Source organism: Pipistrellus hanaki, assembly GCF_964339955.1.
Source record: "Pipistrellus hanaki genome assembly, chromosome: 13".
NCBI classification, from domain to species: domain Eukaryota; kingdom Metazoa; phylum Chordata; class Mammalia; order Chiroptera; family Vespertilionidae; genus Pipistrellus; species Pipistrellus hanaki.
This window is the reverse complement of record NC_140515.1, coordinates 55,102,900-55,127,758: the sequence shown is the minus strand read 5'-3', so window position 1 is coordinate 55,127,758 and position 24,859 is coordinate 55,102,900. Positions and strand designations below refer to the sequence as shown.

Genomic DNA, 24,859 nt, shown 5'->3' with positions numbered 1-24,859 from the left:
TGGGTTCACTCAGCCCCCATCCACAGCTACTCCTCGAGGCCTTTCCCTACTCCTCTTACTCATCCTGCGACTGCAATTGCACCACGTGGTTACCTACCTCTGGGGCAAAGGTAACCTTGCCTTGGCACAGTAAGTCATCCCTAGGAACTCTTTTCTCGGCTCCGGACCACAGCAAACGCCTCCATCTCCAGGCTCACAAAAGGGTCTCTCGACCCAAGCCCCTTTCTCTCTCCATCAGCGGTTGGCGTTGCAGTGACAATAGGGGCCGTTCAGTCACTGAAAGAATCTTCTGGCAAACCATCCACGGCCTCTCCCTGCTCCCGGTGGCCTTGCGCCCGGGAATTTGGGGTGTGGCCTACAGAACAGAAGAACCCACAGAAGCCAGAGACAAAAGGCAGCGGGGAGGAGGGAAAGGAGCCAGCCTCATTCACGTTTCCACCCCAACGGGCCTGAATGCACCTGGCACATACTCCTCCACTCACACCTAAGGCCAGGGGCCCTGGTGGACCCGGGAAGGTTTCTTCTCTTGGCCATTTCTGGCCTCCTGCAATCATTCATTCATTCATTCATTCACTCAATCTTCCTTCAGAAATGTAACAAAGCAATTCCATTTGTTGGAAACCCATCCCGAGGCGAGCTGTCAAGTCCCGTCTCTAAATTACTCGCTGGCCCCGAGACCCTGGGACAGGCTGTGGGACTCAGCCAGTGGGTTTCGGGTTTAGACACACTGCAGGTGAAGGGCCTGGAGGAGGCGGCGGGCTGCAGCTATAGCCGGGCTTTCAAATCCCGCCTCCGCCCCAGTCAGGTAGCAGAGGAGAGGGCACAGAGGAGGAAGCCAGGGGCCTGGGCGACCCAGAAACCTTCCCCCTCAAAATGGGAATGCAGGGGCCTCCTCCTCCTCCTTCTTGGGGACAGCGAAGGGAAGGCAGACCGGCTTCCGCCAAGCGTGACCACCAACGCCTTGGGACAAAAAGACATGATCACTCTCACCTTGGACAGGAAGACCAGCCCAGAGAAGGTGACGACAAGGCCCAGCCTCCTGGGAGTGGCGGGCTGGTGCTGGAGCCCGGAGGGGGGAGGGCAGAGGGGAGGAGAGGGGACAGGTCGGGCCAGCTCCCGGCGGCGCAGGGCGGGACCGGCCAGCCGCCTGCGCGCAGGTGAGAGAGCCCGGGCGGGGTGGAGCGCAGCGCTGCCCGTGCCAGGCCCCGGCGCCCGCGGGCGGCACCGCCTCGAACCCGGAGCCACAGCCGTTCTCCCCGCCGCGGCCGAGGCGCCCCGCAGCCATGGGGGGCCTGAGCTGCGGGCTCACACTGCCGCTGCTGGCGGCCCTGCTGCTGGGAGCGGCGCGCCCGCCGGGCGCAGCGGGTGAGTGGGGCGCCCCGGCGCCGGGTGCCGGGCGGGGAGGGACGGAGGAGGCCGGGGGCCGAGGGCGCGGGCTCGGGGCGGGGGCAGAGCGTCCGTACGGAGCTGGGGCGACGGCAGAGCGCACGACGGCGCGGACTCCCCGGGGCCGCCGGACTCCTGGGTTCGGGGCGATCGGACCCCGGCGCCGGCCGAGCCACGTGGGCGTGTCCCCGGGCCGCGAGCCCGCGGTCCCGGGCGGGAGCCGGACGCCGATGGAGGAAGGACAGACCTCGATCTTTCCTCCGAGCCGGGCCGCCGAGGTGGCCAGCCGCGCGCCCCGCCGGGGGTTCTCCGCCTGGATGGCGGGGTGCGCGGGGGCCGGCAGGGACTTCCTCCTCTGCCCCCTTCCGCCCCCTCGCCTGCCCGGACCTGGGAGAGGGGCCAGGGAGCAGGGGCTCGGGGCTCGGACACCCACCAGCCACCCTCTCCCCTGTCCGTAGGCCACGTTCTCGCTTCCCCGAAGTTCAGGAGCGTTAAGAGCGGGAGCGCTCGGTAGAACGCGGGAGAGGCCCCCCTCCCTCCAGTCCCCCGTGCCCTTCCCCCCCTGCATCCCTCCCCCACCTCCGCTCCCCCATCCCCCCCCCCCCCCCCCAGTGTGGACTTTGGCCGCGGAGGGGGTCGGGCCGGGCGGGAGCTCCGTGCGGCTCCGCTCGGGGGAGGGGCCGCACTCCCAGCCGCCGGGCTTCGGACGCGGTGCCCGCGGGCGCTGGACCCATCGAGCCGGTAAAATAACCCGGGTTCTCGGAAGCGCTTGCTCAGAGGCCATTCCTGAGGGCAGCGCAGGCTTTGTGTTTGGTGAAGAGCGAGCCGTCGGGAAGCCCTCGGGGTCTTTGGCTCCCCCTTTGCTGCTCCTCCTGAGCGGGTGTTTGCGTTTGCCCGTGGGCACGTGAGGGTGCCTTAAATTCAGGAGTGAACCTGAGCTTGGGCATTCCGGTGACGGCCGCCCTTGTCAGTCCGAGACAGGAAAGCTTCCTGGTTCCTTTCTGCCAGGAGAGAGAGCGCGTTAAGACAGTGCTTTAAAGGACGGTGGGCACAGTCACTGTCGTTTAAGACGGAGCTTTCAAGATTTCCTTTGAAGGAAAAAGCCAGCTTAAGACTAAAGAATAATATGAATGTGTGATTGCCCCTGAATATACTGACTGCAAAGCAAAAGTCAACAACAAAAGAATAAAGAGTCACTTAGGGAATGAAGACCTGTGTGAATGTGTGTGTGTGTGTGTGTGTGTGTGTGTGTGTGTGTGTGAGAGAGAGAGAGAGAGAGAGAGAGAGAGAGAGAGAGAGAGAGAGAGAGAAAGAGAGAAATGTGTGCCCATCGCTTCCTACAAACTTAGTGCACACGTTAGCCCGTCCTTCTCCTGAGCAACTGGCAACAGACCATCAGGTAAGGAGAGCCAGGTCCCCCCTCCGCTCTCCTCCCTTCCTCCCTTCCCCCCTCTTCCCTTACTCCCCTCCCCCCTCCCGGGAGCTGCATGGAAACGGAATTGGTGGAGACATTTGGGGTTGGCTGTGTCACAGTTGAGAGAGAACTCCTCCAGAGAATATGGTGTAATCAAGGCTTCACTGATGACAATGGCCGCCTGTCCCGAACCCGCTTCTGTTACCGTCTAACACACACACACACACACACACACACCCCGTGGCCTGGCTGTGGGGACCCTGTCTCCTGGCTTGGTGTGTAAACTCGAGGACGTGTAGGAACTTTCCCATTTCGCTTTCTCTTTTGTTTTTAAATAAATATTTCTTTATTGATTTTTAGAGAGAGAGAAAGGGAGAGGGATAGAGAGATAGAAACTCAGTGAGAGAGAAACATCATTCATTGGCTGCCTCCGGCATGGCCCCCACTGGGCATGGAGCCAGAAACCTGGGCACGTGCCCTAATTAGGAATTGAACCCATGACCTCTTGGTTCCTGGGTGACCGCCCAACCACTGAGCCACGCTGGCCGGGCCCATTTCACATTCTTAAATCCTCTCTGTGGTCTCCGGAGCTGGCCGGTGAGGCCACATCCCAGACCCCACCGAGGGCCCTGCCTCTGGTTGGAGCAGCCGCCTGGGACATGCGCTTTGCCTGAAGTGCAGCTGAAGGGTGAAGGGAAGTTGGCTTTTGGTGTGGTGTGCTCCCGCGAGTTTGGGATCCCACCAGCGCCCCCACTTCCAAGGGTGAAGGGCTGGCTAAGTAGGAGTCTCGGCCTTGTTAAAACTCAACTTCCTGGCTTTCCAGGAACTACACAGACAGCAGAGTCCGGGTCCGTGGCTTCATTCCTGCCACCGGTGCAGACATCAACTGAGGTGCTCCCCACCTGGGCGTGTGCTCACCGTCCTGTTCACAGGCAGAGCGGTGGCTGCGGTCCTCACTGGCAGGCCTGATGAGTTGCTCTCCCCATCCCCGCAGGTTTGCGTGACTTGGAGGCAGATGCTGCCATTTCATCTGTGATGCCTGTCCCACGCCCCACCCCTCACCCTGCCAGGCGTTCTTTCAGGCCTCAGCGTGGAGGAAGGAAGTGGAAAACAATATTTAAAATGTTTATGGAATAGTTATTGTAGAAAAATTGGCCATAAATATAACCAAAATGGGAAGAAGAAAAAAGTCACCTGTGAGCAAACCACCTGCTCATATGGGCGCACTGTGTGTGTGTGTGTGTGTGTGTGTGTGTAAAACCAAGTATAGGACCATCCCGTTATATGGCTTCAACCATCCCCCTGCTGTTGGGCATTTAGGTTGTTTTTCGTTTTTCCTACGAAAAAGTAGAACATGTCCAACAGTAGGGGGCTGCTTGTGTCCATTTTGATGGGCCCGTTCAGTGGAAACACATTAGAAATTATATAGCACAGATTCTGTGAAGGCAGGAAATGTCGTTTTTGTGTCAAGGTTGTCACAGAGGCTAAGCCAGGTCATCCCGCTTTGACACATCTGACAGTGTGTTTTCGTGGCGGTGTGGGTCTGCACATTGCTGACGGTTTTGTCCGGCTGGCGTTCCGGAAACAGAGTTGCTGGGATGAAGCGTGGGGAGAGCGTTAGGGCTTTGGCTGCAGGTTCCCACGCCGCCGTGGCGAGCTTGTCTTGTCGGCCTGGTGCACATCCGGGCCGGCAGCGAGCGGATGGGCTGCCCACCCTCGCCCAGGCTGCCGTCCCGGCCTCACCAGCATCTGTGAAAGAAGCGTTTTCCTCCCTCCAGGTTCGCAGGCAGGGGCTGGACAGTGCTAGTGGACATTAGACATCGCAGGAGCATCCCGGTCGCCGGTACATGGTCCAGCCCCCGCCTGCGATTTGGATGCGGGAGGGAGGAAGTGTGCAGAGTGTGGTCAGAAGGATCCCTGGCTGAGGTCCAGGTGGATGGTGCAGTTAGGAATGGCACAGAACCCCTAGCTAAAGCTTTCCACCGGGTGATCAAGAAATGTCCACACCCTCCAATTCTCATTCTGAACTATAAAAATGATCCCACAATCAAACGATTTCAAACCACTTCCTACAACCTTGTAACTAGCCCATCGTCTTCTCCTGGGCAGCTGGTAGCACTCTGGGCAGCCAGGCCAGGGGAGCCGGGTCCCTCCCTCACCTCTGTGCTGTGGCCTTGGGTTTGTATTCAGGACGTCAGTTTTTTCAAACTACTACCTGCTGCTCGTCAGCACTTATACTCGGGAGCCTCCGCTCTGTGTCAGGCACTGCAGACGGTTCCGACGGCCAACCACGCCCGGGCCTCTTCACCAGCGGTGGCTCTGTGCCCGGTAACTTACTAAACCCCCTCTGTTGGCCCTCGGGGCACCTCCACTTCATCCCGACGCCCCATCTGTTGCATTTGCAGCGTAAGTGGCAACTTCTTAGCGTCATTTTGTTTAAAATGTTGTGTTGTGTTTGGAAATGTAAACATATGTTTCCTAAATAGACATTGGCCAAGAGTAACTTGGGAGGATGAACCATAAGGTTGACAGTGTTGGGAGTAATAAAAACGAAGCTTTCTCCTGAGAAAAAGTAAATCGAGGACGTGACCTTGGGTCTATCTGCTCGTTATTTAGCTCTCCATCCTCAAGCAAGTGCCCTCAGTGCCTCCCTGTGTGGAGAGGCAGAGAGGTGAAGTAGCTTGCCCAGGGTTACCCAGCTGGTATGTAGTGATGCTGAGGTGGCAGCCCAGGGAGACTGGCACCAGCGCACCATGCCCTTCGCACAGTGGAGAGTTTGCTGGTCAGAGGATCCATGGCTGAGGTCAAGGTGGATGGTACAGTAAGGGATGACACAACACCCCTGGTATGGGAGACCCCTAGCTAAAGCTTTCCACCAGGCCGAAACCTGTGTGACTCAGTGGATAGAGCGTCAGCCTACAGACTGGAAGGTCCCAGGTTCGACTCCAGTCAAGGGCATGTACCTTGGTTGTGGGCACATACCAGTAAGGAGTGTGCAAGAGGCAGCTGATTGATGATTCTCTCTCATCGATGTTTCTACTCTATCCCTCTCTCTTCCTCTCTGTAAAAAATCAATAAAATATATACATATTTTTAAATCATGAATGTTAAAAAATAAATAAATAAATAAATAAATAAATAAAGCTTCCCACCGGGACTCCTGAAGAAGCATTTGCTAGCTTTGGAGGCAGTGTCTACGCTCCAGACATTTTATTATTATTATTATTATTATTATTATTATTATTTAAAAGAAATATCAACATTTACTGAGTGCTGGAGATCATATTTTTCCTAAGGGTGTGTGTGTGTGCTGTTGTTTTTTTAATATTCAGGTGTTTTAAAAACTGTGTTTAGGAAAAGAATTACCTGTCTGTGGTAACAAAAATTCAACTTGTACAAAACGGTGTGTGCGATACAAGTGTGTCCCCTTCGGCCTCTGACCCCAGAGCGAGCCTCCTCCTGGAGGGAGCCTCCTCCCAGAGGGAGCGAGCGGTGGCTTCTGTGCGTTGTGTGTGTGCGTGTGTCGGAGCTAGCCTGCACATGTTGTTGTTCACAAATGCCTCTCTTCTTTGTACAAACAATGGGAGCTTAATTATAGTGCCCAGTGTGCCTCCCAGCTGCCTCTGGGTGTTTTTTTACCTCACACCACGGTTCACTGCTTCCTTTCGCCTTTCCAGTTGGAGCTCACCATAAGCTTTAGGTGAGGGAAGCATTTTGAGTTTCCTTTCGAATATTTACTTTGGTTAAGCGATCAGAAGGCCAGGAACACAGTGTATTGGGAAGACTGAGGGCAGGCGTGGGCTCTGGCAACTCCTCGTGTTGTCATCGATGAGCGATTAGCTCCTGCTGACGTCTTACGCTGATGAGTCTAATAGTTGAGGTGTCCCCCGCGTGAAGCTGCTGTGACACAGCCCAGATGTGGATGCTGACCCAGGCTCGAAAGAGGTCTCCTTCTTGCTCATGTAAGGCTGCAAACGGGAGGTCTCCTCCAAGCAGAGGCCTGGGCTCCTTCCTCCTTCTGGTTTCACCATCTTCCACAGGGGCTTCCATGTCTGTCAACGTCTCATTCACTCCGTGTGCCCCTCTGCCTCACCCCAGGACCTGGCCTTCACATGCCTGAAAGTTTCCACTCGTTCCTTTATTTTTATTTTTTAAATATGTTTTTATTGATTTTAGAGAGAGGAAGTGAGAGGGAAGAGAGCGATAGAAGCATCAACGATGACAGAAAATCATCAGTTGGCTGCCACCTGCACACCCCCTACAGGGATCGAGCCCACAACCCGGGCTTGTGCCCTGACCGGGAATCACCGCCTGGTTCATGGGTCAACACTCAACCACTGAGCCACACTGGCCAGGCTCTGCTGGTCCCTTTAAATGTGTGTGCAGGAGGGAGGGGAGGGGGGTGTGGATGGGTTTGCAGGAATGCAGCCTCTCTCCCCGCAGTGTTCAAGGGAATAACCAGAAAAGGGTGGGGAAGAGTTTGAGAGACAGTGAAAGCAGCAGGGAGTGGAGTGTGTGTGTGTGTGTGTGTGTGGCATGACTCTAGTCATGTTACCTGGCTATCTTCCTGTCTAGCTCTCACATGAGCTTAGGAAAAAGGCTGGTAGGACCTAGTCACACTGGGTGTCTGGCCTCACGGTGTGGCTCAGCAGAGGCCTCCTGCGTGCGGGAAGTTTGTTAGTGGCAAGGACTAATGACAAAGACTCTGTGTTGTCCTGCGTGTTCTCTCATTATAACCACACCGCTCCACAACCTCCCAACTCGGTTGGCTTGGTTTCTCTAAATGGTAATGCTGAATTGGTGATAGAATGCAGCGCAAAATCCGAATTTGCTTTTCTGCAAAAAATTTTCTCAGCCTAGAACAAGCTTTTAAACATTATTTTCAGCTCTACCCTAAAATTAATATAATACCGTATGTCAACTGTAATAGAAAAAATAACAAATTGTTTTCCAATGAGCTTATACACACCCACACACACACACACACACACACACACACACACACTTCCTGTTACCAAGGAACTGACCGGACCAGTTTTATATAACTTACAATTCATAGCCAATTACATGTGAGAAGTGGATGAAACGCCCAGCGGGCTCCTGCGGATCACAGTTCCGCTTGAGAGCAGGGGGCATTAACCCACACGGGGCTGGCGCTCTGATAAGGGGATCAAGGGCCGGCGAGTGCCAGGCCTGAGAACCTGAGCCGGCTCCTCTGTGGGGCCTGGCAGGGCCGGCCTTTAATCCCGAGGCCTGGAGCTGGCTGAGAGCTGAAGGATTGCCTCACCGACTTGGCCTGGAAGTCGCTGACAGTCTTATCAGGCACTTTTACCCTGGGCTAAATCTGTAGGAGAAAGTTCATTTTTCCAGTGGTAACTAGTCCTGGGATTGTCCACCGCCCGGTGAGCCCTGGGACCAACACGGCCTCTGCCGCTGGGAATGCAGTCTCAATTCCAGCCAGGGACCTGGGCGCTGGGGAAGGCGTGTCCCACCGGCACTTTGAAAGCAGAGTTAAGCATCTCCTGCCCTCGCCCTGGTAGCTGGAGAGCGGAAACAGCCCAGTGCTGTCAGAGGCCTGCGTGATCATAGTGCATCCAAACCCTGGATGCTAGCAGCCTCTTGGGAGAATGGCAGCTTCTCCGAGGACCCATGACACACTGGGTGTCTGGCCTCACAGTGTGGCTTGATCTTATTGATGTCACCCCTCCTGGGGGCCGTCCGGGTCCCTCTGGGCGAGGGAAGCATGTGTCCGCCAGCCTCGGAGATCTCAAGTGTGCAGCCCTCCTCTGCCACCCTGTTTTCCCGGCCGCCTGACTGGCCAGAGGAATCACGTTATCAGTCTGGCCCCCGATCACCTGAGAGAGCTTCAGTCAAAGACTTATTCTCCGTGTCAGGATGGTGGGTGGACCCGTCCCACCCACCCTGAGATAGCTGGAAACAGCCCGACTGGGGTGGCTCAGGGGTTGAGTGTCGACCTCTGAACCAGGAGGTCACGGTTCGATTCCTGGTCAGGTCACATGCCTGGGTTGTGGGCTCGATCCCCAATAGGGGGTGTGCAGGAGACAGCGGATCAGTGATTCTCTCTCATCATTCATGTTTCTATCTCTCTCTCCCTCTCCCTTCCTCTCTGAAATCAATAATTATAAATATATATGTATATATATATATATATATATATATATATATATATATATGGAATGGTGATACACCCACAGTCCCCAATGGCGCTCCCCTGAGTCAGTGTTTCCCAAAGTGTGGTACGCTTACCCCCAGGAGTACGGGAAGAGTTTGGTGGGGGTACGCGTTGCACCGGAGTTTGGTGGGGACATGCACTGCACCGTGCTTAGCTGCGCCTAATTCTATGTTCTCATGAGCACGAGGGGTGCTCAGCGTTACGAAACTTATAGAAGGGGTACACACATGTCAAAAGTTTGGGAAACACTGCTAAGTGATCAAGAGGTTGGGCCTTCACCGTGAAGAAATGGGTAGACCCAAGCACCCTCTCCCCAAAGACCAGTGTCACCCCTCTCAGCGGCCACGTGGCGAAGGCTGGGGACACCGGCGGCCACGGCCTCTCACGCCCCGGCTGCGGGGGGCGGAGGCTGCTGTGGTCCAGTCGTCCTTGTCCAGCTGCCCCAAGGACGGAGCTGGGGCTGAGTCAGCTCAGGGCCACCTCCAGGCGAGGGAAAGGCAGATTGCAGATTGCTGCCGAGTGAAGGCGGGAGAGGAGGTGGTGATGTCCGAGAGTCTGACCCCGGTTGCCCAGGACCTGTCATTCATGAGGAGGAATTCAAGTGGTTTTCCGAGGGGCAAGACTGCAGACCAAGGGTGGGGCCCTGGTAGGGGAGAGCCTTGTTGGGAAGACCAGCCTCCGTGCTACCGGCTTTTCCATTGGTCGCGGGAGCGTGTGTCCTGGGGCGAAGGGCAGGGGGCGGTACAGAGTGGGTGTTGGCAGCGGTGTGGCTGAGTGCTGTGAGCTGAACAAGTCTCTGGGCCCGTGCCCCGCCCTCCAGGGGTAGGAGTGCATGCTGTGGGCATGGTCACGCTGGTGACCGTCCCAGCCCATGCTCTCTGCTTTACACACGTGGTCTCATTGCAGTACCTGTAGGCGCCCTGCACAGCTCATGTATGTGGCCACATGTTATAGATGAGACACCTGTGGTTTAAGCGAATGACCGAAGTCACTGTTTAAGAAGCAGGGAGTGGCGGTCCCAGCGGGTTGAGTGATGGAAGTCAGTAGTCAAATGGCCCCAGAACAGGTCTCTGCCTTCAGAGAACCTGCTCTCCTGAGCCACCTCCCCGCTCCCTTACACATGGGTTTTCAAAGCCAAAGCTGAACTTGAGTCCAAGGTGGAGGTCTTAGTAGTGACCTAAATATCAATAGTTTGGGGATTGAGGGCAGGGAGAGAATGGGTAGATATAACAGTCACCTGTTCGGACAAGTCAGGTGGACTAGGAGTTGCTTTTAACGTTGCTCTTTGAACTGTATTTGCCCTCTGGGATGGCTCTAGAGCTGTGGGAGTAACGAACGGTTTTAAAGGAAACTGCGGGCCCCTCACCCCAACCCAAGGAAGAGGTAGATGGGGACTGGGGAGTTCTCCCAAACTTAGGTCAGATCTGGCCCGTGCGTTTCAGGGACAGGAGACAAACGGGAGCCCCGTCTTCTGCAGGATGCTGTTCTGCCGTGACGTGGCACCAGCCCTTACACCCAGTGCTTTGTGCCACCGCCTTGGCCACCTGCCTCCCGTGGCCACACCCCCCAGCCAACGTGCCAGTTTCTTTTTCAGTTCCCTGCCCTGAGTGAGACACAGCCAAAAATATGCACGAGAGAAGGACCACGCCCCAAACATTTCAAATTCCAGGGAGCTTTATGTTAACATTCAAGCTACACTTTCCAGTTATTTTGAAATGAGGGGTTTGTCTTAATGTAGTTTGCCCAGCTAACCATCCCAAACGAACACCTGTCCCTTTGGGGCCCCTGGAGGTCTCCCGGAGAGCCAGCTGCTGAGGAATGGTTTGTTCTGGCTTGATTGACTTGGTTGATGGGAACAACCCGTTCTCACCCCAAAATTCCGGGCTGCGTGTGGAGTTCCTCGGGCTGGGCCCCGGCTCTGCTGAGCAGTCATGGACCAGGTACCGGGCTCCAGCGCCAGCCTGCCCGGGCACAGAGCCTGGCCCTGCCTTTATTGATCACTGAGGCCTGGACAGGTTACTTAGCCTCCGTGTGTTCATCTGTGAAATGGGGATTCAGATTAGGTGTTAATGTCGATATCTGTGGGGATTTAGAAATACCCACCGAATGCCTGCACACATAAAGCACTCACTGGGTGCTCATTGTCCTTAGTATGGAGGCAGGCCTGGTGCCTGGATTTCAAAGGCTCCTCGCCCTATCCCCCCACCCCCACCCCAATTCTTAAAACAGCCAACTTGAGTTGTGGTTCTCTTTTATGGATGCGGGAAATGAACTACTTCCAGGCGGGCAGGTGGGCCGGCCTCCTGCCGTTAGTAAGAAGTTCGCTTCCATGTGTCAGTCTGTGAATAGGCCTGGCCAGCTCAATGCCAAATGGCCTGAGGGTGCCCAGGTCCCCTGGATTGTAAGACTCCGCCTTGGGTGGTGTAACAGTCCGGCACCCTCTCCCCACAGCAGGTCCCATTAAATGGGTGATGTTGGTGGCGCTGCCCAGACCCTGATGTCAGCCAACAACTCCGAGCACCCCCTTCCCTGTCTGCTGGGTGATTGGAGCAGCCTCCGCAGCTGCCGTGGGGGCAGCGCAGAGTGGTCCCCTGGGGCGTGGAAAGGAGTGGACGGGGTGCTGAAGTCAGACCAGGACATCCCAGCTGCCTCCTGAGCTCAGCAAATGGGAAGTGAGGTCACTTCTTAGCCTCCAAGAGGTGCTAATGTCACACAAGTCACCCAGTCACCGCGTAAGTGAGCGGGGCCAGGGCTGGGGAGGTGGGGAAAATGTAAGGAGGCACCCCAACTTGCACAACGCAGACAGCGAGTGCCTCCTTAAAGCTTGCCCCTGGGGGCCTTCCCTGCCTTGCTGTCCTCCCCGCCCAGCCAGCCGGGACTCTGGCCTTTGGGCTGAGCCAAGCTGCTGCTAGTTGTTTCCCTGCTTCACACCCTGGCATGCTGCCCATCACTCGTGTCAGTGGTTGTAACGGGCTCTCATTCATAATATCAACAGCAAGCACACCGACCCCCTCTCGCCCCGCCCCGCCATAGCTCCCCCCCCCCCCCCACCGTGGGCCCCAGGGGAGTTGTGGCCTCGGGTCCCATCGCCCCCTGGGGCTGGCTGAGGGAAGCGGTGAAGGGGTGGGGCGGGGAGGGTTGGTGGAGGAGATGTTGGCCAAGATTGGCTCCTGGCACTGCTCTAAGCACTGTCTGTGCACTAACTCTAAGTCCTTACAACAATTCCTTTGTCATTCCCAGTTGCTGATAAGGATGTTGAGGCTAGAGAAACTTGTCCTAGGGGACATGGCTGGTATGTGGTCCAGCCAGGAATGACCGCAGGCAGTCAGATTCTGGAATCCAAACTCTTAACCATTCCCCGAAGCTGCTGAGGTATGCTGGTCCCTCCACAGCCTGGCCCTTGCCCCGTTTCCAGCCTCCTCTGCCCACATTGTCCTTGACTTCCGGCCCAAACTCACTCCCTGGAGGGGCTCCCCGGAAGCCATGTTCTTCATACCCCTGTGCCTTTAAAAAAATTTTTTTAAAATTGATTTCAGAGAGGAAGGGAAAGGGAGAGAGATAGATGCATCAATGATGAGAGAGAATCATCGGTAGGCTGCCTCCTGCACACCCCACAGTGGGGATCAAGCCTGCAACCTGGTCATATGCCCTGACCGGGAATTGAACCATGGCCTCCTCCTGGTTCATAGATCGATGCTCAGCCCCTGAGCCACGTCTCTTCTGTGAAGCCTTCCTTGGCCACTGTCCCCAGAGTGTTAGTAGCTGACCCTCAGTGCCTTCAGAGAACATTGATCTTCCTTGGTTAAGGTGACCAGCTTTTAACATTGGTAAAGCAGGACACCATTAACTTGGGGTGGGGGGAGGTTTCTTGATTAAAAATTTGGTCTGTATGGAGCAACAAAAATTTTCATAGAACACAAAAATAGTATTGTAATATATTTTTTAAAAAAATTTCAACGTAAGTACAATTTACAAATATAATAAATAAATAAATAAAATTATGTATAGTTGTGTCACTTTCAAGGCCAGCGCTAGACTTTTTGCTGCCACTATAAAATATAAATAATACGAGTACTGTCTGCTAAATTCAAGAAAATTTATGTATTTATGAAATACACAATGTACTTACCTAAATTATCCGAATAGCTGATTTGTAATGTCATCACTTGTTTAACTAGCTTACTAGCACGCAGTACGATGGGCATTGTCTGAGAGACAGTTACAAAATGCTTTCGTCGTTGCCAATCCCAAAAAATGCCATTGTTCATTAAGTCCAAACAATGGTGGTCGAATTCTAACAACTGATCAACAATGCGAACTTTGATAAGCAGTTCTCGATATATTCAGCTCTCAACAATTATTTGTTATTATTAAAGTTTAACATTATAAAATTAACAAAAATAATATAAAACTCATGTCCTGGCTAAATAGCCACATGGCCGCCGAAAATCGTATATTCCCTTCCCGTTCTCCCACCGTTCCCTAGCTTGTCGTGCATTCTTCCCCAAAATCGGGACTTTTTTTTAAAACGCCGCGGGGCAAATTGTTAAAAATCGGGACGTCTGGTCACCTTATCCTTGGTGCCTTCAAGTTGCTCTCAGGGGGGTCTGCTGGGACAGACAGACAGGGAGGCAAATGAAAGTTCGGCTGACATGAGGGGGCAGTTGCTCCTGCAGGGGATAAAGGCAGGAGAAACTATGCCAGTGGCCTGAGGGTGGGAGGGTGAGTCACCGTCCCTTCTGTGGGTCTGTTGGTGTCGCTCCCTTGGGCGCCCAGGGTGTGAGCGTCCCCTGCTTGAAGAGAACAGCCACCGTTTAGCCTTTTTACCCGGCGCTCAATCCGAGAAGCGGAGATCTGCTCCACGGATGGGCCCACCCAGCCGCAGCCGGTGAGCTTGCAGAGAGGGAAGTGGGTCTGCCCTGTGCCATCTTCCCAAGACAGGTCAGGGCGGTGTTGGCCAAAATGAATTTCCGGTAGGGGCTTGCTTTGGAATCTGACTGCCGTGCAGGCTGTGACGGGTCAGCCGGGCTGATTCACGATTGTGCTGCGTCTGCCTCCCGCACCTTCCTGGGCACGCCCGCAGGGCACCAGGCGCCTCAGCGTGCCTCGGCCTCCTGCTGCCTGGGCTGGTTCCAGGCCCTGGCGGACTGAGGGGAGGAGACCCCGAGGGAAGCACACCCAGATCTGAAGCAGCTGGTTCGCCCCATGGAAGAAATGTTAAGCCACATTTGTTAGTCTTCTAACTGCATTTCACAAGTCTGGGAGCCAGTAACTGCCCTGGTGGGATCCTCTCTCTTGTCTTTGTTTCCCTTGCAAAGAATAGAGCGGCCGGGAGAGAAATAACGGGGCGTTTGTACACGACCCTGTGATACAGGGATGAGTGGACGGTGATTAATGAGTGTGATCAAGGCGATTGGAAATTCCCCCGGAAAAGCTGCTGGGGAGGCAGCTGCCAGCGAAGGTGTCCTAATAAGGGGCAGCCGGGAGGCAGGAGAGGGAAGAGCTGTGACTCATGGGCCAGGTGAGGCGCCTGCTCACGTCCTGTCCCGGATGCTCTGAGCGCGGCTGCCGCAGGGCTCCGCTGAGACCTCAGAACCACCCCGGAACGGAGCTCTGTCTGGGTTTCTGGGAGCCTGGGAAATAGATCTTCTGAAACGGTTTAGCAACGAAATGCACGTTCCCGGGGAAACCAAAGAAAGAGGTTGAAGAAGAGGATTCCCATTGGTTTTCTTCTTTTTTTAAAAAACATATTTTTATTGAGTTCAGAGAGGAAGGGAAAGGGAGAGAGATAGAAATATCAATGATGAGAGAGAATCATCGATAGGCTGCCTGTTGCATGCCCCCCACTGGGGATCGAGCCCACAACCTGGGCATGTGCCCTGACGGGGAATCGAAGCTTGACCTCCTGGTTCATAGGTCAACGCTCAACCGCTGAGCCCATCTATTTTCTTTATGCACTCAGATACACTGGCCCAACGGGGGGGGTGGGGTTGGGGGTGCTGAACACGGTGGGACAGAGGCAGCGGCCGCAGCCCTGTGGGCTCCTGTGAGCCCCTGCTCCCACCACAGGACCCACCTCTGGACAATCGTCCCTTCATCTGCTGCTCCCAGGCCATCGGGCTCATCGGCCGCCCAGAGCCCACGGTCAGGACCCAAGTCAGGGAAGGGGTGGCGGCTACCGAGGAGAAGGTGGCTCTCCCCCGTCCATCCGAGAAGACTGGGAGGTCGACAGAGCAAAGGGAATGGGAGAGAGACTGCGCTTGGTCAGAATCAGGGCCCCATCCTAACCGGGGTGCACACCTCTGTTTAGTAGCCAGCGCCTCTCTCACTGGCCTGGTCTTGTCCGTCCAGATCATTGGCTGAACCCCAGCCTGAGGTATTCGCATTATTTTGCTCTAATTTCCACATTTGCTGACGTAATGTGTTTATATCCAATGTCTGTGAAAGTTTTCCTTCCCTCCAGTACTGTGTGAGTGTACGTATGTATGTATATATATATGTATGTATGTACCTATGGCTCTGTGTACATAGGTACATACTGGGCCTGTGAAGCGCCCAGGGCGGGAGACAGCAGCTCTCTGCAGATAAGCGTGTCCCCCACAAACAGTTTCTGGGTGTGGATTTGGTCTGCAGTCATATTGAGAAGAAACGTGGCACTTTCTCTGGTTGATTGCTACTGATACAGACGGGGTATCTGAAAACAGACAGCCCAAGCCACGTAGGATGTGGCTTACTATTTTTTAACTTTTAGAAAAATGAATAATTCAAACCAGAGACACGTGTCAGTGTCCAGCCCACAAGGGCCCGATTCTTTCCCGCTGGTAAGGAAAGCAGTCGTTTTACATCACCCTGTCTGGGTCCTGAGTGTGTGTGTGGGGGGGAAAGGGACAAGGGACAAAGGTGTCAAAGAGGGCATCCTCTCGGGACCACTGAGAGGAGACAGCAGGTCTGCAGACCTGAATTGTCCTGCTCACTCCCTTTCTCTTCCTTCAGAGGCTTATATTCTCGGTCTGCCCCCTACGCTCAACATCACGATGGAAATAAAGCCGGGGCCCCTGCCTCTGCCAGCGAATTCCTGTTACCTGCTCATATCTGGAAAACGCAGGAGCACGCTGCTCATCAAACCGGGAGACAGGATGGAACTTCTTTTCTCCTGTCATAATCCAGAGGCTCACTTTGTCATTGAAGTCAAAAGGTACATTGGTAAGTACCCCCTCGGGGCCTGCGGCCCGCCCGGCCGGCCCCTAGCGCTGGGAGCCGAGGTCTGTTTTGAAACTGCGCCGCATTCCGTTCTGTGCATGCCTGGTGCGGGTTAAGTTGTTTAATCCTCCAAATGGCCCTCGGAGAAGTTCTCAGAGGGACTCGCCTGAGATGGCACAGCCAGCGCGTAGCAGTAAGACCAGAGCCCAGGCTCTTGGGGCTCCAGTGTCCTGGCCTGTGACCACTGAGCCACACTGTTTCTGAACAGAGCTGTGGGTCTTCGGGTGTGGGGTGCTCAGTCGGATGTGCTGAGAATACGTGGCTGATGACGGGTTGCGAGTCAAGGGATTGGAGGACAAAGGAGATGGAAGATTGAGGAGGTGGGTAGAGAAAGGGGTCCACACGGCTCAAGGGAAGAAGTGGCAACTGAGGAGGCTGATGGGGCTGGGTTTCATGGGCCTTCCTCTGAGTTGCTTAACTCCTTTGTGACTTCGTTTTCTAGTCTTTTATAAAATAAGAGTCCTTTACCAGCCAAGGGGGTTGTTGGGAAGATGACGTAAAGCAATGGCTTGAGAGAGTGTGTGATACACAAGAATGCAACAAACTGTTGTGGCTACTCAGAACCTGAGCTTGGGGTAGGAGATTGGCCCAATAACCATCAGGCAGAAACAAAAACAAAGTGTGTATTTCCCCATCGTTTTAAGGTGGGTGTTCACACACTGTGATCGGCTCAAAGCCTGCTCAGACGTTTCTCCACCTTCCACGGAAAATAAGTGAATCGGGCAATAGATCATGAAGGGGGGAAAAGGATGAAATAAACCGTAGGAAGAAGGCACTCAGAAAAATAAAAGGAGAAATTAAAGTCCTTAAAGTTACGTTTGATAGCCGGGACCGGTTTGGCTCAGTGGATAGAGCGTCGGCCTGCGGACTGAAGGGTCCCGGGTTCAATTCCGGGCAAGGGCATGTACCTTGGTTGCGGGCACATGCCCAGTGGGGGGTGTGCAAGAGGCAGCTGATCGATGATTCTCTCTCATTGATGTTTCTAACTCTCTATCTCTCTCTTCCTCTCTGTGAAAAATCAATAAAATATCTTTAAAAAAAAAAAAAAAGTTACATTTGATAACTCAAAACCAAGACCTGGTTTTCAATAAAGACCAAATACATAGACACATCTCTGCCTGGTCTCCTAAAAAGGAAAGAGAAAATACAAGTATCCAGCATCGAAAGTATGAATGTGGATTGAATGACATATACAAAGGCGATTTCTAAAATTGTAAGAGACAGTGTGCAACGTTGTGATATTCAGTGTGAAAATCCGGATGGATGTGGTGATTTTCAGGAAAAACTTAATGGGCTCATAAAAAGCTAGGAAACTGGAATAATTAAATAACAATGGAGGAGATGGGGTTTGGCTTAGAGATGGTTTCAGCCTTTCCTTTCTCTCTCTTTGTCTCTCCCCTTCCCTTCCACTACCTCCTAAAAATCAATCAAAAAGTATCCTTGGGTGAGGATTAACAACAACAACAAAGCGATGGTTCATTAAGGATCTTATAACACTGTAAGGAGCAGGACATTTCTGGTATTTAAGCCATTCTAGAGAAAGGTAGACAGGCTCATTCTGTAAACATCCAGGGCCCCATAGGCCAGAGGGTCTCTGTCACTCACAGATGCTCAGCTGTGCTATCTCAGCACACAGTCATCCATAGAGCTCTAGCCAGTTTGACTCAGTGGATAGAACCTCGGCCTGTGGACTGAAGGGTCCAGGGTTCGATTCCAGTCAAGGGCACATGCCCGGGTATGAGGCTCAATCCCTAGTAGGGGGTGTGCAGGAGGCAGCGGATTAATGATTCTCATCATTGATGTTTCTATTTCTCTCTCTCTCTCTCTCTCTCTCTCTCTCTCTCTCTCTCTCTATATATATATATATATATATATATATATATATATATATTTTTTTTTTTTTTTTTTTTTTTTTTTTAAATCAGCCATAGATAATTGGTGAACACTTAGGCAGGGCATGTTCCAGTGAAACTTTATTTACAGTAACAGGTATTTGGCTGGATTAACCTCAGGGCTGTAGTTGGCCGACTCCCATTCTGAGCATAGAAATTCTCATTTCATAAGCCCTTACAACCCTGATGTCAACATAAAAAGCATAAAAAGAGAAAACCATCGACCAGTCTGTTATGACTATACAGGCCAAAAATAAAAATCTTAGATAAAATTTAAAACATGTAGTAAAAGAATACAGCAACAAGAGCAGGGAGGGTTTGCTGAGAGACTGTAGGATAGTTCACCATTAACAAGTCGGCTAATGGAATGCTTTGCTCTATTAGATGAGAGAGAAAAACTATACATGATCAGCTTAAGAGACTGTTTTTCATGTTTTTAATACAACATTCTCAGTAAATCAGACATAGAAGGGTAATTGCTTAATCCAATGAAGTGTATCAGAACCTAGTAACAAATATCTTATGCAACAGTCATTGCCCGTAACCTGGGAAACAACATAAGAGTTCCCACAGTGCATGCTGTTATTCAGAAGTTCTAGTTAAATATTTAGGGATTGTCTTAATAAATACGTATGAAGCAAAATTTGTAAAGTGTTACTGAGAGACAAAAGAGGAGACACAAATACAATAAATGGAGAGATATACTGTATTCCTCGAAAATCTCCATACTTTGTAAATGTCAGCTCTCCTCCAAATTAATTGACCAGTTTAAGTCGATTACAATTAACATGCCAGTGCAGCTTTCACAGAGCTGAGGAGAATATTGATATGCATATGGGTTCCCTGGAGCCCTGGCCCGTGTGGCTCCGTTGGTTGGGGGTGGTCCCATCTGGTCTGGTCGTTGTGACCACTCCTCTCTGTGTGGCCATCCTCAAAGCCGAAGCTCTTAGCTACCAATAGACAAGAGCTTACACCGCCTGGCCTCCCAGTGTCCCGTGGCTGGTACAGAGTTGTGGCTGAGAGACGGTGCTTTGTGGCTCCAGGTTCTTGGTACAGAATTAAATAAAAATCTCTCAGGTGGCCCAGGTATGTGGATTTTTTTAAAAAATATTTTTTTTTTTATTGATTTCTGAGAATAAGGGAGAGGGAGAGAGAGACAGAAACATCAATGATGAGAGAGAATCATTGGTTGGCTGCCTCCTGCATGCAGCCTATTAGGGATGGAGCCCACAACCCCAGCACGTGCCATGACCAGAAATCAAACTGGCCCTTTTTCCCTGCCCTAGCCAACACCCAACCCACTGAGCCACACCAGCCAGGGCATGTGTATTTCTTTTCCTTTTTTTAAAAAAAAAATACATCTTCATTGATTTCAGAGAGGAAGGGAGAAGATGAGAGGGATAGAAACATCAATGATGAGAGAGAATCATTGATGGGCTGCCTTCTGCACACCCCACACTGGGGACTGAGCCCGCAATCTGGGCACGTGCCCCGACCGGGAATCGAACCGTGACCTCCTGACTCACAGGTGGATGCTCAACCACTGAGCCATGCCGGCCAGGCGGGCATGTGTATTTCTAAACTTCCTCCAAGTGCATCTGGGCTGAGAATCGATCGCCCCTTCACAGGGTCAGTGATCCCACAAGGGCACGGGACCGGCAGGACCGCTCCATGTGACCCGGGCACGTTGGAGTGGAGCTGCAAAGTGGCAGGACCGGATGTTATAGGAAAGAAGTGACTTTATATAAACAATGAAGCTCGCAATAGCTCCTAAAAATAGGTGCTGTCTGTACTGACACACAGGCTCTAATTTTAGCCACATTCGTCACCTTGCTATCTAACCCTGTTTTGTGGGTTAGGTGGTGCCGTGTGTTGGCAGGGACTCGGGTTGAGCAAACACAGCCCGGGCTTCTGTCCTGGGACTGTGTGTGTGCTGTAAGCGGCATGCCCGTCCCCCGGGCTCGGGCCTGAAAAAGGAGAGTCTTGGCGTGGATGACCTCAGAGGCCCAGCTCTAAAATTCTCCCATTATTTCGTTTCGAGGGAGCAGTGCTGTCAAATACCCGACTGGAACAGCAGTTCGTTAGCCAGAACTGCCCGGCCGGCGTGGCTCAGTGGCCTAGCATCGACCTATGAACCAGAAGGTCACAGCTGGATTCCCAGTCAGGGCACATGCCGGGATTGGGGGCTCGTCCCCAGTAGGGAGCGTGCAGGAGACAGCTGCCCAATGATTCTCTCTCATCGTGGGTGTTTCTCTCTCTCCCTCTTCCTTCCTCTCTGAAATCAATAACAGTATGTCTAAAAGCATTAACAATGAAATGGCCAGAATCCATCTCTCCTTTCCGATTCCCCTGCCCAGGACAACCGCCTGTGGGGTTGCCTGCCTGCTGTTACCTCTCCCACGCGCTGTCCCCATGCCTCCCCGACAGCAGCGTGTCTCCTTCGTCTCAGAAGCTTAGGAACCGCGTCCGGCCAAGGATGCCATTCGTTGTCAGAGTTAAGAAAATCCCACCGGGCAGTGAGATGTGAGCGAGAAAGCCACGAGGCAGGAAAAACTGTGCCTCGGGTCCCAGCCACGAAGGGGCATGTACGTGCGCAGTGTGCTGGCGTTGATGAGCCTGGGGGTGGGGAAACCAGTTTTAGAAGGCAGAGCTTGGCACTGAGCCCAAGGTTGTGAAACGGTGGCTCCGGCTCCAGGGCAAAGGGCCTCCCACCGACGGGACTCCACCGGCTTCATGTGAAAACACCAGCGTTAGGAGGTGTCTTGGGTGTGGTTCCCTGGAAACAGCCTGAATGGGAACTTTCGTTTAAGACACTTGTCAAGCCGAAACCGGTTTGGCTCAGTGGATAGAGCGTCGGTCTGAGGACTGAAAGGTCCCGGTTCGATTCTGGTCAAGGGCACGTACCTTGGTTGCGGGCACATCCCCAGTGGGGGGTGTGCAGGAGGCAACTGGTTGATGTTCCTCTCTCGTCGATATTTCTAACTCTCTATCCCTCTCAATTCCTCTCTGTGTAAAATCCATAATATATATATTTTTTTTAAAAAGAGAGAGAGAGAGAGACACTTGTCAAGCGAGTACCTGCGGGAGCACCCTGTGAAGAAGTGAGAAAAGAAGGAGTAAGCAAAGATGCTTTTGTTTGTTTGAAGTGATATAATTTATTTCTATTTTTTTTTAATATATTTTATTGATTTTGTACAGAGAGGAAGGGAGAGAGATAGAGAGTTAGAAACATCGATGAGAGAGAGTCATCGATCAGCTGCCTCTTGCACACCCCCTACTGGGGATATGCCCGCAACCAAGGCACATGCCCTTGACCGGAATCGAACCCGGGACCTTTCAGTCCCCAAGCCGACGCTCTATCCATTGAGCCAAACCGGTTTCGGCTTATTTCTATTTTTTATTTTTTTTTTTAAATATATATTTTTATTGATTTCAGAGAGGAAGGGAGAGGGAGAAAGAGATAGAAACATCAATGATGTGAGAGAACCATTGATCAGCTGCCTCCTTCACGCTCCACACTGGGGATCAAGCCCGCAACCTGAGCATGTGCCCTGACCAGGAATCGAACCCTGACCTCCTGGTTCATCGGTCAACCACTGAGCCACACCGGCCGGGCAAAGATCTTCTTGTTTTGTTTTAAATATGTTTTTGTTTTTAGAGAGAGTAAGAAGGGCGAGGGAGAGAGAAAGAAACATAGACAAGAGAAAAATATTGATCGGCTGCCTCCTGCACAACCTTGACAGGGAATCGAACCGGTGACCTATGGGGGCAACTGAGCCACACCAGCTGGGCAAGGATGTGGTTTTAGCTAAAGTGTAGCCTCAGTCTGACGCCGGCATTGGAGCGGCTTCACCAGGTTGAAGTCCGGCATTTTCACTCCTGCGATGAGCGGTGGTTGGCTGTGGGCTGCTGCTCCCTGTTGAGGGGGGCAGCAGAACCCCCAGGTGTCTCCGGCCCCAGGAGGTACCCCCAGCAGAGGCAATTCAGCAGAGAAGGGGGCCTCTGTGACCCACGGGCCATAACCCTATATAACGCGGAGATGGGTGTGTCCGCCTCTGGGTGCTCCCGGAGGGTTTGAGGAGGAGCAGGGGGTGGCCTGGCAGCACTGGTGACCAGGACTGTTCTGTGACTGTTTCAGACTGCACAGCAAACCCGTGTCCTTTGGGGGAGTTCCAGCTGCGGCCCCTGATAGCCATGCTGCCCCCCCTCAACCGAACGTTCATCTGGGACGCCCACGCTGGCAAGAGCACAAGCCTGGAGCTGGGCTTCAGGCCTCGCCTCAGGCAGATCGGGCTCGAGGACAGCTGCCCCGACAGAGTCACCTACACCATCAGCGGCCACATCGGCGCCACCGAGGTCCGGATCGGGACCTTCTGCAGCAGCGGCACCGTGTCCCGGATCAAGATGCAGGAGAGCGTCAAAGTGACCCTGCAGCTGCCGTGGTTCGACAGCAGGCCCTCCTCCGGCTTCAGCATGGCCAGCCAGTCATCCATAAAACGTGAGCACGCCAGGCCCTCCCGCTGTCTGCTGAGGTTGAAACATACAAAATCTCTCCCAGGCCGGTTTGCTCAGTGGATAGAGCATCAGCCTGAGGACTGAAGGGTCCCTGGGGGGAGGGGGTGTGTGTGTGTGTGTGAAGTGCAGGAGGCTACTAATCGGTGTGTTTCATATGGATGTTTCTCTCTCTCTCTCTCCCCCTCCCTTCCACTCGAAGAGTCACTGGAAAAATACCTTTGGGTCAGGATTAACAACAACAAAAACCATACAAAATCTCTGTTGCTCTCGGCCAGAAAGGACCGGTGTTGGGAATGTTGTATGCTCTGAGCTGCATGCCTCACAGGGACTTCCGTCAGCGGCACGGGCCAGCCCACTCCCTCCCGGGGCGGATCCACCCTTCTCTAGTAGCCTCGGCAGTGACTCTCTTTTCTTTGCTCTCTGTACATATTTATTTTCAAGAAATGAAATGGGGCCGAAACCGGTTTGGCTCAGTGGTAGAGCGTCGGTCTGCGGACTGAAAGGTCCCAGGTACGATTCTGGTCAAGGGCATGTACGTTGGTTGTGGGCATATCCCCAATAGGGGGTGTGCAAGAGGCAACTGGTTGATGTTTCTCTCTCATCAACGTTTCTAGCTCTCTATCTCTCTCTCCCTTCCTCTCTGTAAAAAATCAATAAAATATATTAAAAAAAAGAAAGAAAAGAAATGAAATGGGATTGGTTCTACAGACCTATCACGATAATTCCGCTTCTTTGTCCTGTCTTCTATCTATTTCACATTTTCTCTGACAGCGTCAGTGGTGTGCTAGGGCTGGCTCACAAGAGTTCATTGTTCAGTGTGCAGGAATTTTGTGAGCTGGTGTTAAACAGAGCCATTCATTAAAACAGAATTAGCCGAGGCTGGTTTGGCTCAGTGGCTAGAGCGTCAGCCTGCGGACTCAAGGGTCCCGAGTTGTATTCCAGTCATGGGCATGTACACTGGTTGCGGATACATCCCCGGTGGGGGGTGTGCAGGAGGCAGCTGATCTATGTTCCTCTCTCATCAATGTTTCTAACTCTCTATCCCCCTCCCTTCCTCTCTGTAAAAAATCAACAAAAATATATATATTTTAAAAACGATGAGTGTAGAACCAAAGGCCGTAAACACTCCAAACTCATTGCCTCCTAGTGATTTCTCTCCATTTTCCTGTTGTCTGTGCTCTTGAGGTTATTGATGCTGATTCTCTCTGCAAGTGGAAATCCTTTATGAGGGTGAGCTGCTGTCCATCTCTCCCCAAGCCCACATTCGGTCATCTCACATTGGTAGCTTGAAATCAGCCATGGTGGGAATATTTACACCAAGGAAACCGGCAGGACCCACATATTAGAACCCCAGTTGTTAAACATTGACTTGCACACCACTGATGCCCCCTCCTCATACCGTATCCCGACCCATGGCTCAGGACCTGAGGGCTCCCTTCCCCTGCCCTAAGCTGTGGGCCAGTCAGAGCAGGGTCTGATCTCCTCGTTTGGCTTTCCCCTCCCAACAGGACTGTGCTTCATCGAATCTGTGTTTGAGGGCGAAGGCTCGGCCACCCTGATGTCCGCCAACTACCCGGGTAACTTCCCTGAGGACGAGCTGATGACGTGGCAGTTTGTCATCCCCGCGCCCCTGCGGGCCAGCGTCTCCTTCCTCCAGTTCAACAACTCCAACTGCGAGAAGAAGGAGGAGCGCGTGGAGTACTACATCCCGGGCTCCACCACCAACCCCGAGGTGTTCAAGCTGGCGGACAAGCAGCCCGGGAACATGGCTGGGAACTTCAACCTCTCTCTGCAAGGCTGCGACCAGGACGCCCAAAACCCAGGGACCTTCCGGCTGAAGTTTCAAGTTTTGGTCCAAAGACCACAAAATGAAAGCAGTGAGTGAGCCCACCTTCCTGTCCCCTCCTCCCCCAGCGCCTTCTTTCCTTCCTGATTCTCGGCTGTGGCTTTGGGACTGTTTGGACCCGGGACCCTGGGAGAGTTGCAGGAAGTGTGTTGCTAGGCAGCGAGGCAGGCCGATTGGTGAAGGCATGGCATGGCCAGCCGTTGAAACACAGGAAGAATCCGGAATGCAGACTTACATTCAGGGTGTTGGGTTGTTTTTGTGGTTGTTTTTGTTTTGTTAATCCTTACTCAATATTTTTGTTATTGCTTTGTCTTTAGAGAGAGTGGGAGGGAGGGAGGAACGGCGGTGAGGGG

The 24,859-nt window shown here is 53.0% G+C and overlaps 1 protein-coding gene across 1 annotated transcript in view; it reads left to right on the top strand.

Moving 5' to 3' along the window:
- Window positions 1–1,153: 1,153 nt before the first annotated feature.
- CDCP1 (CUB domain containing protein 1) overlaps window positions 1,154–24,859 on the top strand; it is a 31,204-nt gene continuing 7,498 nt past the window's right edge. The window contains exons 1-4 of the mRNA XM_084902041.1: window positions 1,154–1,365; window positions 15,987–16,196; window positions 22,284–22,643; window positions 24,169–24,537. Coding sequence (XP_084758167.1) covers window positions 1,284–1,365; window positions 15,987–16,196; window positions 22,284–22,643; window positions 24,169–24,537 — 1,021 coding nt within the window. The 5' untranslated portion in view covers window positions 1,154–1,283. The remainder of the gene's footprint in view (window positions 1,366–15,986; window positions 16,197–22,283; window positions 22,644–24,168; window positions 24,538–24,859) is intronic.